This window comes from Melitaea cinxia, chromosome 12, assembly GCF_905220565.1.
Source record: "Melitaea cinxia chromosome 12, ilMelCinx1.1, whole genome shotgun sequence".
Classification (NCBI taxonomy): Eukaryota; Metazoa; Arthropoda; class Insecta; order Lepidoptera; family Nymphalidae; genus Melitaea; species Melitaea cinxia.
In genome coordinates this window covers 12,804,139-12,822,705 of record NC_059405.1, presented here as the reverse complement: position 1 = coordinate 12,822,705, position 18,567 = coordinate 12,804,139, and the positions used below count along the sequence as shown (strand labels likewise).

The following is an 18,567-nucleotide window of genomic DNA, read 5'->3' as shown; positions in this document are numbered from 1 at the left end:
CAGAAACTAATCAACAAAACCAGTTTAAAACTTTAAAAAGATTAACAGTTAAATAAAGTAAAAGAATCACAAAAAGTCGATAATAATAATATAAGCAATAATAGCTAAGCAAAGTTGAAAACAAGTATCTTAAGCTTTTCGGCTTAAATAATTTATTTCACGGTTTAGTTTGAATAATACATACCACTCATGCGAAGCCGGAAGCAAAAGAATGTGTTCGTTTCTTAAGAAAATTGTGATTCATCGCAGTCACTTAGCTTAGCCACTCTCCTAGACTACGAAATCATAATAATTGGAATGTCGTGTTCAAATTAACCTATTGAACAAGTTTTCAAACAACGATAAATACCTACTATATTTTTATAAAATATTATAGAGCCTTCCTCAATAAATGGCCTAACCAATACAAAAATAATTTTTCATTCGAACCAATAGATCCTGAGATTAGCGCGTTCAATCAAAGAAGCAAACTCTTTACTTTTATAATATTAGTATAGATTATAGTTTCTACAATTTTTTGTTTTAGGAATGCCCAAAATGGGAAGAATCTGCCAACTATGACATAATTTATGATCACTTTGAAGAATGTAGGAATTTTATATTTGAATGATTAAAAAATGTTTTATAAATAGAACATAGTTTAATCAAATGAATTCGAAAAACGATTCGTGTGTATCATTTTTTAACCGACTTCAAAAAAGGAGGAGGTTACTCAATTCGACCGTATATGTATGTATATATATATATATATATATATATATTCGGGGATAACTTTGTCGTTTCTGAATCGTTTTTGATAATTCTTCTCATCATTCTTTTTTTTTTGGAAAGGAGATATCCTAAGGGTGGTACCATAATAAGGAAACCAGGATCTGATAATGGAATCCCAGAGAAATCGAGGGGCAACCGTCGAAAATAGTAGTGACGACTAATGCGTTTTGTTAATTTTTTTCGTCTACTTATATTGTATTACTTGTCAATGTATTTGAAGTCGTTTTTTTTTTATTTAGTAAAATAGTCCTAAATAACAGTTTAGAATCCACTACCGCTAGCGTATCAGTCAATTTCTGTGACCACTTTACCAATGAATCTCGTCAATATAAGACTAATTTATAGTAAACCCTTGATTATTTAGAGTGCACCCATTCAACCAAGGAAGGAATTTTTAAAATCGTTTAGCAGTTAACGAAGATACATTCCTATGTTTTGTCGCATAAAATTGCTAAACGTTTCTATGGCCCTCCTTATAACTTCCCCCTTTTATAATTCGGCGTAAAATAATTTCTTTTGTGTTCAATTACATAAAATCCAAAATAGCCTGTAAACGTCCAAGGCTTTTTCTTCACATAAAAAAGGGTTGGGGCTTAATATCCCAGACTACTCATACACACACATACACATACACACACATACACATACACACATACACACACAAATGCCTGCTCAAAGCAAACGTTTAATCCACGGCTGATTATCATTAACTTGCACGATTATCATTAACTCTAAAAATATTTTTGTAAAAAAATGAATATTATTGACTAGCCCGTTGGCACAGTTTGTAGTGACCCTACTTTCTGCTCCAAGGGTTGTGGGTTCGATTTCAACCCGTTCTATTTATAAGTATGTTTATTGAAAAAAAATATAGCTATATACCAGTCGGCTGTTACCTATAACACAAGCATTAAGTTGCTTACTTTAGGAACAGACGACCGTGAGTGTATTGTGTAGATATTTATTGATTCATTTATTTAAATATATTTATTTCAGTAGCAAAGAGTGATTACACATCATTGATTAACTTCCTCAATTATGTGCAGAAAATACCTAAGCCAGATGGAGGCGCTCGAGTTAATTTTCTACATTTTTTAGACGCATATGCAAAGGCAGGCACATCAGGAAATATTCTGCTCAAAATCATCATCAGTCAATTTGAGGAAGTAACTTAACCTTACAGGAGACCACAGCTAATAATACTAGTCTCAAGAAGTTTTGTGTTCCTGTGACGAGTAAGGAGGCCAAAACACCTGGGGTCAGGGGTAAGGTCGGCGACGCGTTTGCATAACTTCTGGTGATGGACACCTCTATAGAATACAGCATTCACGCTTAATATCAGGTATGATATGTGCTTGTCAACCGCTCTGGTAGTGTAAAATATTTTTTTTAACTAATTATGTATGTAATTTGTAGAACTAAATATGTCTTAAAATACATTTCAAACTAAACGATTATATTTGAATTGCACTTTTCAAAACATTTCTCGTATAGCTGTCGCTTAATGTTTTATAATCAGCTCAATACGGTTTAAAAATATTGTTTTTAAAATACTTCCTTAGTTATTTCAAAACTTAAACGTGACCAGTCTACAGTTCAAACTCGTCGTATATGGTTATATTTACAAAGGAAACATGAAGATTATATACTTCAGTGCCTTTTGTGCAATGTTACAAACTGTATCCTTTACCTATAGAAACGGTATTATCTATTAGTCATTTCGCACTATTGAAAGCCATGAAACCCTAAAAAAGAAGATGAAGTTTTCTATTAGTTATATTCGAACGGGGCACTATCATTCCACCTTCTAGATAAAATAATTTGATTGCTAATTTGTATGAGCAAGTAAAATTTAAAATTGCAATAGAGATGCTGTTTCGAAAAACATACTTTTATTAATTTTACTTAACATCTTTTCGAAGACAAATGAACAATTTCTATTTAAGAAAAAGCCAGAGAAATGTTATGGAACTGACGAACTTATGGTAATTATAATATGTTTACACGAAATAATATTTACGAGTACAAGGAAATAAAAAGAAAAATCATTTCTTTACAGGAAAGAAAGTGTTGTATTTTTCCACCATTTTTCAAACGCGATCTGGCTAGAGCATGTGGAGCAATCTTCGCACTTGTATTTACAGATAAAGACTCTAATGTTGCAGGAATGAGGAGAGAAACCGCTAACACTGTAAGTAGCCGACAACTGCTTTTTGTTGATTTCAGTCAACCATGCTATTACGCTACACACTTCAGCCTATGGTAGTCCACTGCTGGAGATAGGCTTTTCTTAGTCCATGCCAGACATCCTGATTTTCCGTAATCCTCATTCAGCCCCCACCGGCAATATTACGTAGATTGTCGGTCCAGCGGGCTGGAGGACATTCCACGCTGCGCTTGCGTACACGCGATTTCCACTCTAGGACACGCCTGCTCCAGCGGCCATCGGTCTAATGATATAGGTGACCAGCTCACTGCCACTTCAACTTGATAATTCAGTGAGCTATCTTGAGATCTATATCTTTGAGAGATCACTATTATTTATTTATTGTAACCAAATTAATCTACACCAGCCAAAAAATATGTTACCATACAAAAATTAATAAATTAATTAATTATGTTATAACATACACACACACGGTCGTTTGTTCCTATGGTAAGCAACTTAACGCTTGTGTATAATATAGGTATTGTGGTAGTGTGGTTGGTAGGGTTATGTATAATATAGCTAAATACTTTTTTGATAAATATACATAGAAATAATACATATATAAACGGATACAAATACGAATATTACACCTAGACTCAGGTGAGAATCGAAACAGCAACCCGCGGAGCAGAAAACAGGGCTACTACAAACTGCACCAACGGCCCAAAAAGTTAACAAAAACTAGATTTAAAAGCTTTCACGATAACTATAGACACTTTATTTTAAATGGACTTACCATCTGTAATTAAGTCGAAATATCGAGAATAAATCCCGTTTAAAAGTAATAATCAAAAATATGTTACAAAATGTGACTGGTTTTACAAACTCTTACACACATATTGGTGGAATTGGTCGCTTGGATAATCAATATGTCAATTTTTAAAGAATCAATTTAGTTCTCTTCTTTTTCTTGTACTGGTGGAAATAACTGTTAAGATTGATATGATTACTTAGTTTTAAGGTTTAAAGACTTCATTTTCTTCATTCATTAGTACCTCAAAGTTACTGCTAGACAAGTTAATTGTCATACATAATCAATCAATATAAGAAAAGATTTATATAATTCGATATTATTTTCGAAGTGTTGCTATCTTTTAATTTTAGTGTGATCATTGGAAGTGTGTATTAAATAAGTACGGCATCTTAGATACAGATGATACCGTAAACAATGAGAAGTATTACTCGCATCTCGACAAATGGGTAAATTTAAATCCAGAATTTAGTAACGTCATGACAAAGGCCAAAGTATATTGCAAAGAGCAAAATCGATTTGCAATACCACTGAACGTTTGTGAATTTTTTGATTTTCAAAGCTGTATTAGAAATTACGTACTTTTGGTAAGATTTATTCAATTTGTATTTTTATTACTCAATAAAATTTCACTAACAGACTGCCTTCGTTTTCAGGATTGTCCAAAAATTATAAATAACCAAAAATGCCTGGAATGGAAAGAATTTTACGACGAATGTAGAGAGTTCTTTATATAATTGATTAAAGAAAACGTAACTTTTATTTCTTATTTTATTCTTAAAGTGCATCTATACTGACAATGAAATGAAATGAGTTCTTAAAATGTACTACTTCATTACTTCTAATATTTTTTTACTTATAATAAACATTTTTTTTTCATTTGCATCGTCTTATAACTTCACACATTTCATTTGTAATTAGTACAGAGGTATGAACATTTGCAAATAACAATATTCGATTTCCCTCTATATCAAAAAAAATGTAATACTGTCACATAAATATTAATTCAATTAATAACTTCGTACACATACATATATCACACTCACCATTACACATCATCACTTTCCTTACAGGAATTAAGAGAATTAAACTAAACTAGCAGTCTTTTTCAGGCTTAAAGGCCTTTAAGGTAGAAGTCTAGGATTGTATCTACCAGCATAAAGAATCATACCAGATGGGTTGTGTCGAACGAAAAAGAGGAATGGTCTGTCGAATTTTAATCGAGCTGGTTGTGAATTTCTAGCTGGAAGTCGTGCTTGTCTAGGTCGAAGATGTAGTGGCAAATGCATAGCTTCACCTACGTCATGCGGATCGTGGAAAGCCCGTTGATAGTCTCGTGGCTCATCCCATCCAGTGAGCCACCTGGAAGTTCGGCGTCTATGTGATAAATTTAATGTTTCTGGATACTCCTCTACATGATGTTGCTCTCCAATCACCCCTTCACCACAAGTAACAAAAGTTGTCAATTGTATCATATCAGACAGGTAAAGATCCTTCGATGGTCCATTCATTCCACCTAAGTCGGCATGGTCCGCATCAAACAATTCTTTTAAGCCCATTTTTCGCAATGTAGATGAAACGTTGAAAATAGATTTATGTGAGTATCTAGGGATTTGCAGCTCCAAACCGTTGCGAGGTAAAAGTGTTCTTAATAATCTATTCCAAGCAGGTGTACTTAGATCAGAATTTAACAAACGTTTTTCAAGATTTTCTATATCTTCAGCATGTACTACGTTTCCTTGTTGACCAGGCATTAAGAAGAGAGTACTAATTATAGAATTTGTATTTCCTAGAGCGGCAGCCGTGGCATCTAGAACAGGGTCGTAGCCAGCTAAGAAGTTAGTTTTGTAAACTACAGCTGGAACTGGCACCAGGCGTCTCTGCCGTACGTTCGGCGATACCACAAAATACATCTCTCCATCTCTTCCTTCAACGGATGATCCACTGCAATCGGTCTGCAAGATCAAAATAAATCAAATCAAGAAATGTAGCATACTTTTTATAGTGTAAGAGTTACGTCCTTGTTGAAATGTACTCAAACATCTGAATCATTTGATACTAGGCTATAGATTAAAGTTTATAGTTACTGTTTCGCTTTTATATATCATATCGTAATTTTTTGTAGCCCATAATTTTTCTTAATAAATCTACGCATACAAAGTTAATCGGCAAAATGTATATATATATATATATATATATATATATATATATATATATATATAATGATATAATAATGTATATATATATATATATATATATATATATATATATATATATATGTATATACTTTCATAACTTACGAAGTACGTACCAAAATGAATGCTTTTTGTGTTATTTGGACAACGTTTAGGACAGGGTTTGTATAAAATTTTTTTAAAAAATCGGTAAGTTGTTTAAAAATTTATAATAGGTCGGAGCAAAAGTCTTTTCGTATTTTGTTGTAAAAAGTAAAATCTTTTTGGTTCTATTATTTCTAACTGGCTGGTTTTTGATACCGTGAAAAGATGACATTTTAAAAAATAAAATTAAAAAGTTAAAAAAGTTTCTCGCCACTTTTCATTTGTTTTCCTGTCCATCAAAATGGGTGACCCAACGAAAAAATGTAGCGAGATTTTAAAGTATTACTTTAAAAAAAAGAAAAAATGAGACTCAAGCCACGATAAAATTTTGTGACATTAATGAACCTAATGCAGTGTCGGTAAGAGTAGCACAAAATTGTTTTAAGCGTTTTCAGTCAGGAAAAGTGCATTTCGCTCTGGTCACCCAGTTACGGATAAACATGACGATATTTTTGAAAAACTGGAGCTAGATCGACATTTAAGTAGTTTCAATATAGCTGAAGATCTGAGAACTGTTACTACCTACGTGATAGGTACAAGTTGTCGAACAAAATGGTACATATATATTATTATTAATGTAAATAAATTTTGTAAAATCTCACCTTGAATTTCTATATACAATAAGAAGAAAATTTTACCCCGAACTAATATTGCGGACAAAGTTCGCCTAGTCAGCTGCTTTATATAAAGAAAGATTATTGTAGCTTAGGCGCTAATTACAAAACTATTACAAGGCAATATTAAATAAAAAGATATTTAAACAAAGATATTTAACCACATATTCGTGAAAAAGAAATTTATTACAAGTGTGAAAAGGACAAATTGTATATCATATTTGTATTACGTGTTCTAAATTTAACTAGATAAACCACCGTTTCTTCGAAAATAAAAAACAGAATGTCGAAAATATATTATATATTTTAACTAAATACTGTTAAGATATAAAACTATAATACTATTAATTCATGCTGTGCTTTAGAGATGTCTAAACGTTATTTTGAACCAGCTAGGTTTCCAATTTAGTTCTCTAATGTGATGTAATGAGAATTTGAATGTTCTCTAGGCTAAATGTGAGTTAACATTTTGCTACAACAGTGTATGTTCTTAAAATGAACGAGTACATACTATTCAGATCTTAAATAATATATAATAATTATTAATAAAATTCTACTTACATAAAATATATTTGCCGAAAATGCTGCAAGTGGAGGATTCATAACTATACTGTTTGTTTTCATAAATTCTGGTATTTTACCCCATGTATATCTTTTTACTAATAAATTAGTTCTTCGCCTTATAATGTCACTAATTAGCTTGAAATTTATCTCTTCTACATGACCATTATAGAAGTGCTGTGCTCTTTCTTTATAAAATGTCAATATTTTACCCCTACTTCTGTCACTATAAAGCTCTCTTATAAATCCAGATACAGCAACTCCAGAAGCAGAAGTAGTTTCAATGGAATCTGATATATTTTTTAAAATGAAATGTGGATTGAAAGTAACCATGTCATCTAACTTAAGAACTTCATTCATTTCACCTGAAGTCGCTCCTTTTGCGCCCATAAACATCATTGCTAACATAGATGTTATAGAATAAGGAGAAAATATAATACTTCTTTTTTTATCTACATTCTCAGTTAAAATACTCCAATATTTGAAAGCAAGTTCATTGCAAAGTTCGGTAAATTGAAGTACATCTTCTCCTAGATCTTTAGTGGTAACCTCTAATCCTTGATTTTCTTTAGGAAATTCCAAAATTATATCCTTATGATCATTACTATCGGGAATGTAAAATCCCTCTACTTTGTGTTTATCTTTACCAGGCTCATATATCTTAGGCGGAGTAACAGTCGATATAAGTTTCCATGAATTATTCCTTTCATTAGCAAGCTCTTTTTCGTCAATATTAACTTTTTGTATTTTCTTTTTGAATTCATCAAATTTAGGAGTTTCTGTTTCTATTTTTTGTAATTTATTGCTTACTTTATTATTTTGCTGAACCGTGGTTATGTCTGGTGCAGCCGATGCAACAATATTACTTTCAGTAGTCGAATCAATAAATGTCGACAAGGTAACCTTGTTGCCCAGTGTTAAAATAGAGTTTATTGATCCTATTGTCGTATTGTTATTATGATCTAATACAGTTTTGTTTTTTTCTTGTGTATTGTTTGAGTTTTTATGATTTATATTTACCATATGGGTACCATTCTTCTCATTGCTAAAATTATATTTTTTTAAATCTGATTCGTATTTTATATCGTCAATATTTTTGTTACTTGACATTTTTGTTACATTTTTTGCTTTAGTTGACAAATTCTCCATAACATCTTTTATTGTGGGTATTTTCTCATTAATATTCTCTTCCAGGGGTACTTTATTTGTGGTTGACACAACTACTGGAGGGTCTACAATTATTCTAGAAGTCGTCGTAACTACACTTAATGTTTCATTATTAGAGTATATATTTTCTTCAGTTTGTTGAACAAGTTCATTCGATGTTGTACTATTTTCATTAAATATTATTGATGTTGGATCTGGAATATTTTGTGCGACTTGTGATAGTAAATCACCCATCGAATCCGTTAAAATAGGGTCCATCATACCAGTACTGGTTGAAGTTTGTTCTATTATTGCAGTTGATGGTAAAGAGGTAGTCTGTACTTCTTTTACATCTAAAACTTCTTCTTTTTTCATTTCATTATTCATCTGAGGATCAAAAGTTGATATTTTTACAAAATTTTCGGGTTCAGTAGTTTTTATCTCATTTCCGTTTCCACTTCCAGTCGGCATTTCTATTTCTACATTTTCTTTACTTTCTATATCAACGTTGTTTACTTTCGTTGTATCTAATAAGCTATTAGAAGTAGGAATAGGAACGAAATTGTTACCTAAATTAGAAGCTATTTGGCTTATACTTTGAGCCACATCAAATAACGGTAACGATGTTAGATTTTCCTCTTTTATATTATCTGTTCCCTGTGATTCACTACTTATTTGATTATTATTTTGGATTAGATTATCTTGTGTAGGTATTAAACCTTTTAATGTGGTTGTTGTTGAATCCAAAATCGAATAAGTTACAATCGTTGTTGAAATATGTTCGTCATTCTTATCTATATTCTCAGTTGGTGATGATGAGCTTGTTGTTGCATGAGCTGACATATTTTTATGCGATAAATTGTTTTGTTCATCGTTTGTCAGTTTTGTTTTTTCTGTTACGTATGCTCCCATGGAAATAGGTGAAAAAGTGCTTATTGTCTCATATTGAATAAAATTTACTGTTGAAGGTCTATGTGAAATTACCTCTGACTGATGTGAAACATTACTCTTATTTTTAAAGTCGTTAATTGTAGGTTTAGAAGTTGAATTCATAGTTGATTTCATAGATGTAACTGACATTGTAGATGATGGTCGAACAGTAGTCATTGTACTTGATAATTTAGGCTTACTTGTGGTAGTTGTAACAGTAGGGATACCAGTTGTTTTTCGTAGAAACTGTTTAGACGTAGTGGTAGCTAATCTCAAAGTTGTCGATGGTTGTGATATTGTTGTAGGAGACACAGGTAATTCTGTTGTTACAGATTCAGTAGAAGAATAAGACAATTCAGTTCCTGGCATCTTGTTGATATCATTATTTTTGTTTGTATCTTCGGATGTAGAAATAGTTGGAATTTCATTACTTTCTTTACTTTGTGAATTTTCATAGTCCATATTTAAATTATCTATATCGATAGTTTCTGTCTCAGGTGTAATAAAAGACCCAGATGTTTTATCGGGTACTATATCAACTCCAGTGTTACCAAATATAGAGGGTAATATAAGGCTCCAGGAATCAGAAACATCTGGAGTATCGAAGGTCGGTTGTATGTTAGGCCTATTCTTATGTGCTTCCATTTGCGATTTAAGAACATTTTGTACGTTAGTCACTACGCTATGTACTTTTGTATGTGATGGTTGACTAAAATTGAAAGCTACTGTAGGTTGATTATCATTAGCAAAAGTGACTAAGCCATCTGTCTCTTCGCCAGCCGCAACTATAGCCTGTATTTCTTCCAATGTCATTAGTCTTTTAACCAGTTCACCGGACTCATCAAAGGTATAGAATTCATATCGATCTGGTGTAAGCAAGTTTACTGGACTCCCTACAGTAGCTGGCACACTCGAAGGTGGTGGAAGACTGTTACCAACAGCATCTGCTATGTACGGTAGTTTTGTTCGCCTGAAACGTGAAAATCAGTTTTTCAATAAATTTTTCTTAAATTTTGTTGTTGTGCTACTATCTTCAAAAAGTCATATATTTTTTTGTTTTCTACGTGGAATTTTTTTATTACGTTTTGTAGCAATTTTTTTTACTTTTATATGAGCATAAAGTTTGGTAAAAGTCAGAAATATATCTATATATTAATACGTGAAGCGAAAACTTTGTACCCCTTTTTACGAAAATTGCACTAATGGAGGAGTATGAAATTTTGCACAATATCTATACTCTATACAAATAAATAAAATTGGAGTGTCTGTTTGTAATATTATAATAACCACTTTTACTTAATGCATATGGATTATGGATGTATACACAGTACATATACAAAAAAAAAAGCTTTTTTTACAATTTTTGTCTGTCTGTCTGTCTGTTTGTTCGGGCTGATCTCTGAAACGGCTGGACCAATTTTGACAGGACTTTTACTGGCAGATAGCTGATGTAATAAGACGTGAGTTAGGCTATATTTGTTTTAGAAATTTATTTATTTTATAAATCTGCGAACCGAATAAATAATTTTTTTGTTCAATTGCACGCGGACCTAGTCGCGGGCACAGCTAGTAGTTTATATAGCGAAGGAGTGCAGAATGCTAATATTTTTTCAAACTACGCATAAAAATACATCACAATCACTAGCGCGTATTTGGCACACACACGCGCATATATATTCTTTTGCTTGTATTATAGAAGTGTATTATAATATTTGACAACAGAATGCGCTTTTAGCTATTTATCTATAGGTATAATAGTATATCAGCATTTAGAGTATGCATCGATAAAATAATATAATGAAGAAGAATAATATGTTTACCTGAAAGCCAACGAAATACTCTACGACTGATAGAAACTCACCTATTATGATTGCTTTCGGCGAACGCGCACGCTACCGCGATAAGTACGAACAGAGTGACGCGCATCCTGCTCGATGCACTCCCACCTGAAACTGATAACATAACAATTACCGTAAATGTAAATAAAACGATACGTAATGAGGTACTCCAGAAAATGGCTCAACTAATTAGAACGAATACATGGAATCCACGTCCGGCTACAAATCAATTCTAATGTTATAAAAGAAGAAAGACTATTTTTTTTTCTCTGAATTTTGCATTTTTGTATGTTTGTAATTCAGTAACAACAACAACAATTCGTATACTCCACACGAATGAAAGCTATTTGTGAAACAAAGCCCTAAATGATAATACAGTATATTTTTAGTTTTTGAGCTTAACTTATTTACAAACAATATATTAATTAAACTTTTTTTGTTTAAAACTTGTCTTATGCAGATTATCGCGACGTGAGAGCATCGGTGGAGTAACATAAATAGTGAGATAATCGCAGCCGGGAATTGTATACAAAAAATGAACTGTAAAATTAAAAACCAGCTAAACAAGTAAAACGACGGTCATTGTCGCGCAAACTTGAACTACAAGTTATGGCTCGAGAGCAAATAGCCGTAAAGTTTACCGCGCACTAGTGACTATTTGTCACGCTGACAGTTTTATCGCTGTTTATACGTACGTGAAGTTCGTGAATGGTCATAACGTTTATTGACAATTTAGTACAACTTCAAAGATATGGCTTGTATCTAATAAAAATTCACGAGTGTGCGTGTGCCTGTACTGCTATTTTGTTTTGCACCAACGTTCTATCATTTCTTTGAATGAGTAATTATTAATGAAGTCTCTTGAATGAGTAATTATTGAAGTCATTGACCTTATGTCTTATTCATAGGTGTATTTTAAGGGAAAAAAAAATAACAATAACATTTAAAAAATATATATTTCAGAAATAAATCATAATAAATATAACATAAGAAGACAAAAGTAACTGGAAGTTAGTACAGTTATTAAACATAAGCAAATTTACTATTTTTGTTATAATTTGGAAACTATATAAATAAGAAAATTATTACGTACAAACAATAAGATTTGAACACTATTGTATGTGTGTAATTTCTAACTCGTAATGCGTTGAACGCGTGACTCGTCGTGTTAAAACAAGTTGCTTGCAAACGATCTGGGACACTTGACACTTAGTTCTTATTACAAGTTAAAACCATGTCCTCTATACTATATACGGCTTGGATTTGTATATTGAGTGTCTCCTCTTTCTTTTACCCTCACCTGTTTATGTGATGTGTCTTTAATACTGTGTTAAACTATCTTTTCCTTATCTCTTCGTAAGTTTCCTTATCGCTTCGTAACTATTTCCCTTAATTTAACTATTTAACGACATTGCTAAAATACCATCGTACATAGTGACAAAATAATAAAAAATAGGATTATCAAGGGTACAATCGTATTTTTTCACTTATCGCATCTTTAGCTGTTCTAAGTTAAAATGGTGGAAAAATTACAATTTCACGTCGACTTACTGTCATTATTGCCATAGTTATGGTTGCTGTAAACAATGCGTTAGATACCCATAAAATTAAGAGGATGCACCATAATTCAATGTCTAATGACATTAAATGTCTAATGCGTTGATCAATGGTTTTGTAAAATTATCGTCCTAAGCCATGACACCAACGTGACATTATGACATATTAATGTGTTAGTCCTTACGATTAGTTTAGCCTTCGCATAGCACTGAAAAAATTATTGAAATATATCTTGGAATATATTAACCATGCATTCCATCCATTATTTGCGAATTTTATGATTATTTATTACATTAAATTTAATATAAAAGAGTTTGGGTTCAATTGGGTGTTGGGTTCATTGTCAAACTAAATATATGCGAATGCTAACAAAAATGAAGATCTACGCTCAACTGACTGGAACAAGATATCTCAATTAATCTATAAAGATATATTATATTTGCTTACTTATAAAATAAAAACACAAAGAAATTATACAATTAAATATATCTTAGTGTCAAAACAAAATAAATTAATCTTGTCCTTAGAATTGTCATTATGTGTATTTGTTTAATACGCTGATTTTCTAAATTACAGCGTATAACTTAGAATTTGTTTTTTTTTTCTTGGAAAAAAGTGTGTAATAACTTTATTTTGTACCATTTAGTAATTTTGTTTAGAAGAAGCCTTAAACAGGTCACTCAACTCAGTTACGCGACAAGATGGAGAGGCGGTAAGTAAAATAGATGTGTTCATCTAATGTTAATGTTCTCAATTAACAGTCTCCTGGTAATAAATCTAATCTTTTAGATATTATCACATTCTTTTTATCGAAATAAAGCATAAAATAAAAATTCTTGCTAATAGTATGTAGGTAATGAACAAAATATATTTATAACGACTTTTGAATAATTTTTTTTATTTCCTTTTTCTTTTCCTTATATTAATCGAATATAAAAAAATAAATATTAACTTGAAGAATTTGATTTTATCAAAGAAATCCATAACTACCTAACGCCTAATGACGATAATTGTTTTTATTTTTTTTTTATAGATTTTTTTGTGTTTGCTCGCAAACGAAAAAAACGGCTTCAATAGTCATACAACGTAGGTAAACAAAGAAATAGTTAAGTAAATACGTGTTATCAAAGATTACTTAAACAGTAGTAATCAGATCTCGATAAAATTTAAATGATACCACAAAACAAGCATCATACATACATACATACATCACGCTTATTTCCCGTAGGGGTAGGCAGAGACCATTTCTTTCCACTTGCTACGGTCCTTACATACTTCTTTCGCTTCGTCCACTTTCATTATTCCCTTCATACATGCTCTTCGGTTTAGGGTACTCTTGACCTGGCACTTTTTCAAGACGTCCCTTATTTGGTCTCGGAACGTCCGCCTAGGTCTACCCCTTCCAACCCTTCCATTCACACTCGCCTTATACACTTTTTTCGTCAATTGTTCTTCACTCATTCTCTCGACATGACCAAACCATCTGAGCAAAACGAGCATCAGCTTCGATTAAAATAAGAATCAACAAAATCGGTACACTCAGTGCAAAGTTATTATAATAACCACGTAAGTCAACGAAAAAATAGTCAAGTAAAAACGCATTATTAGATGTAACTCAACAATTACCTGTTAAATCGCAATTAAATTTGAATTGGACAACATGTTACACACCACCTTTTGATTAAAATAAAAAATTACGAAATCGTTCCACCCAGTCAAAAGTTCTGAGGTTAACATACATAAAAATAAAAAATAAAAATAATAAAAAACACACGAATTGAGAACCTCATCCTTTTTTGGAAGTTGCTTAAAAAGATAATTAATCGTTGTTATAAGACCACAAGTAGTCAATTAAGTACAATACTAATAGTAATTTCACTCAGAACCTATTAATATGCAATAAGTCTACTCTTATCAAAAGTATAAGGAAGTTGCATTCGTAATTTTTCAAATCTGTTGAGCCGACTCGTGACTATGACGAATTAACATTTCTATACATTGAACAGAAACATTAAATCATCTATATACTTAGTAATAATATAAATTGAATGGGAAATGAAAAGGTAATTTATACAAGAATACGACAACAAATATGAAGACACCTAAGCAAAACCATAATATGAATGACAGAGGAAGCGGCACACCACGCTCTGATGGGCAGCGACAATTTGGCCCGTTAGGATGGTGGGCCGTGAGATTCTTACACATAACTCCTACCTCGTTATATAACTGACGAGACTTCAAAACGATATAAAAAACAGGCTTATTGTAAAGAAATATTCAAATGTCATAATTATATTATATTAGCTGACCCGGTGAACTTCGTACCGGTCTTTTATGCACAATAATAAACAAAACAAAATAGAATTATCCAGTTTGGTACACAAACATATTACTGTGTGGTTACTGCAGTAAATAATATAGCCACCCCCACTCTTCCCGTAGGTATGGTAAAAGGCGAATAAAGGATAACACACTTCCACAACCACCTTGGAACTTAAAAAGCCGACCGATGGCGGGATAACTATCCAACTGCTGGCTTTGAAATGCACAGGCTGAAGACGGGCAAGCAGCATCTTCGGTGCGGCAAAGCCAGCCCTGCGGTCACTAACCCGCCTGCCCAGTGTGGTGACTATGGGCAAACACATGAGTACATGCCATTTTTGGCGCGAACTTGTGGAGGCCTATGTCCAGCAATGGCATGCGATAGGCTGAAAAGAGAGAGTACATTAACATAATTAAATTTAAACAATGCATGTTTTCGTTTATTACTTTATTACTTATAACGAGTTTTATTTTTATATTTTCAAATTATAATATTACTTCTTATTTTTAGGGTGAACATTTCTTCATAGAAAATTCAGTAGTAAAAAGTATAATGAGTTTGGTACACAAACTCTCTGAGTAATTAGAAACTTTATGGGCCATTCCTGTCTTTAATTAGATGAAACTCCTCCCTTAGTTCCGTGTCCTGAATATATAATTTTATTATTTACACGAGAAAATACTATTACCGAGAAACATAGGTTTTTAATTTTTTTATTTTTATTTAATGACGAAGACCAGTGGGGCTTCATCCTCGTTGATGTTTATGTTTACAACTTCACTCTTGTTACGGCCAATATTATTTTTAACTATGTTTTATTTTGATGAGAAACAGCCGATTGCAGAAAAGTCAATATAAATTATATAACATTAATTTATTTAAATTCATTTTTCATCATGATCATCATTAATTATTAAAATTAATCATGAATTGATTTTACATCTATAAATATTGGGCAAGATGAGAGGTCAATGATATAATTAGGTGTAGTTTATAAGTAATATGTTTTAAAAACTAAAATCTTGTTTAAAACTAGACAGCCTTGTTCAAAAATCTTGTAAATTAAATGAACAAAAGCTAAGATTAGCATTCAATCAAATGACCCATCAGTTCATTTCAGCCTTTTTTTTGATATCGCAGGGTAACCCATTTACGGGTGATATCCAGAATGTCAGCTTCAGCACTTAGGGGTGCACTACCGACCAAAACCCTTGCGGGAGCCTTCAGCCGCTTTAATTGGAGGGTCCCGGATCTGCAGGCAACAGGATCCATCCAGCGACAGGCTGGCCTCGGCGAAAAGACCAGACTTCTCCTCCATGGGGACTGTCTGGCTCACCTCTGAACAATCCCGACGACGCCATGTCTAGCAGGACCGGGTTCCCATCCCGGCCCGACATGGGCACAGGGGCGTTACTGGAAACGCATTAAGTAGCGCCTCCTACGCACCCCCGTTCGTCGCCTGCGGACGAAGGCCTCGTCGGCAGCCCCCTCTCTCATCCGCTCGTCGCTCTCCTTCTGGGACATTACTGTCTCGCAGAAGGAGACCATCGCCTTCCAGAACTCGTCGTCGCTGAGCATCGCGGTGATAATGCTCGGCAGTGACAAGTCCCCTCCGAGGAAGTATTGCAGTCCACACAAGCCTCGCCAAGTTCGCACCAGACATCCCGGTTTTCCGCAACCCTCATCCAGCCTACAACGGTAATCTTACGTAGATCGTCCGTCCAGCGGGCCAGAAGACGTCGCACACTGCGTTTGCCAAGACGCGGTCTCCACTCCAGGACACGTCTCGTCCAACGGCCATCGGTTCTGCGACACAGATGACCAGTCCACTGGCACTTCAACTTACTGATTATATGGGCTAGGTCGGTTACTTTCGTTCTCTCGTGGATAGTAAACGTGCAAAGACCCATAAACTTTATCAAATAACACAGATAAATTGAAATTGGCAATTAACAGCATCGAATCCTTCAGAGTTTTATTTTAATGTATCTATTTTACTTGGTCATTTTATTTTTTTAAACAAATAAAATGACCAGGCATACACATAACTTGTGTAATTTATCATCCTTTACTTTTCATCTAACAAAACTTTTGAAACAAATTGTCCTATCGCACCGTAGATTTGCGATGATTCAATCCGATTATATTAACACGGCGTCAAATCCTTGACACTATTTAGATCGATCCATACGGAACCTGTTACGAAGTAATAAAACTCCAAAATTCCGCTCGCTGGTCTGGTTACTGAAAGTAAACGTTGAGTTAACGGTACAAGAAGACTTCGTGACAACAAAGGTCGACGAACTATCACGGTTGTATTGTTTGCGGAAAAATGTGTGTTTTTTATCACGTGGCTCGGTAAAGGTGTGTTGGATTTCTTTACCGACGTTGAAATAACTTTTTATGGTGTGTACAAAATGAACTTTTAGTATAAAATATTCATTAGAAATGGTTACAATGGCTTTAACTAAAATAGCTAAATACTGGTAACTCATTCACCTTCTTTATTGCGATATGCTTTAAACTTTATTTCAATTGTTTTATTTGTTTGTTTATTTGGATAACAAGATAAGGTTTTTTATATTGTTTTTGTATCACCAATCGAATGTTTTGAATTTTTATGTATGTATTAAGTATTATTGTATTTTTTCTAAAAGTTTTGGCCGATTTGATGAAATTTCATCTTATATTCGAGATTGGTTCTTCAAAAGCGAAATAATGAATATTGCGTCCACTAGTAATATCGTTAGTTTAAATGTACTAATGGTAAGTCTATTCTTGTCTAGTCTATATTATAGAATAGTTTTCTAATTGCATTAAATTAGTATCGTTGCACACTGAGCCGACAAAACAAATTAAGTCTCATACTTGGTAGTGTATCTAACTTATAAGGTAGAACTAACGCCAATTATAATACCATCAGGTAGCTCATTGGCCCGCCTTCCTGCTGTCAATACTGTAATGTGTCTTACAAGACCATGTAAGAAACAGACTAGTTGTTACCCACAACTCTATCTGGTTTGCACCAAAGAATTTTACTAATGCTGCGTCATGAGATAATGATGGAAATAGATAGGTTTATGTGGCCATATACTGAAAATTATATTGATACATGTTAAGGTAATTAAATAATTAATTCAAAAAATGTACCGGTATCTCATACAATGTACATGCATTTTTACGCCACTCTACATATAATTACTACAATGTCATAATATTCAATATAATTAGTTTTCATAATAGGTGTCTCTTCACGGGCTGCTGGCAACGGTATTATTAATGTATGTCTTGGTTTAAAATTATAAGCAAAATGAGCCTACTTTGTTATTATGTTCCGCTTGTTTACGATTGTCATGAAAAGAAAATTAATTAAAAGCATTAAATATTATGTAACAATTTGTAATCCTAAATGTTAACTTACTTTACTATTTTGCTATTAAAACAAAACCGGATTGAAATGTTATAACGCAATCGTTACTGTAACATTACAATTAAAATTACTGTAGTGACATTGTATAGAAACTG

General features: G+C 32.9%; 1 protein-coding gene across 1 annotated transcript; it reads right to left on the bottom strand.

The window, feature by feature from the left end:
- Positions 1-4,449: 4,449 nt before the first annotated feature.
- On the bottom strand, positions 4,450-11,247 carry LOC123658259 (probable serine/threonine-protein kinase nek3). The gene is made up of 3 exons (XM_045593697.1): positions 11,183-11,247; positions 7,246-10,291; positions 4,450-5,686 (listed from the first exon to the last, which is right to left on the bottom strand). Exons 1-3 carry the CDS (start codon positions 11,245-11,247, stop codon positions 4,856-4,858), a joined length of 3,942 nt encoding a protein of 1,313 aa, XP_045449653.1. The 3' UTR covers positions 4,450-4,855.
- Positions 11,248-18,567: the final 7,320 nt, after the last annotated feature.

Bases quoted from the DNA above. Each gene is read 5' to 3' on its own strand.
- LOC123658259 (XM_045593697.1), bottom strand. From the start codon at position 11,247: ATGCGCGTCACTCTGTTCGTACTTATCGCGGTAGCGTGCGCGTTCGCC. The intron at 10,292-11,182 runs GTGAGTTTCTAT...TTCACGTTTCAG, and splicing joins GCCGAAAGCAATCATAATAG to GCGAACAAAACTACCGTACA. The intron at 5,687-7,245 runs GTAAGTAGAATT...TTGATCTTGCAG, and splicing joins TTTCGGCAAATATATTTTAT to ACCGATTGCAGTGGATCATC.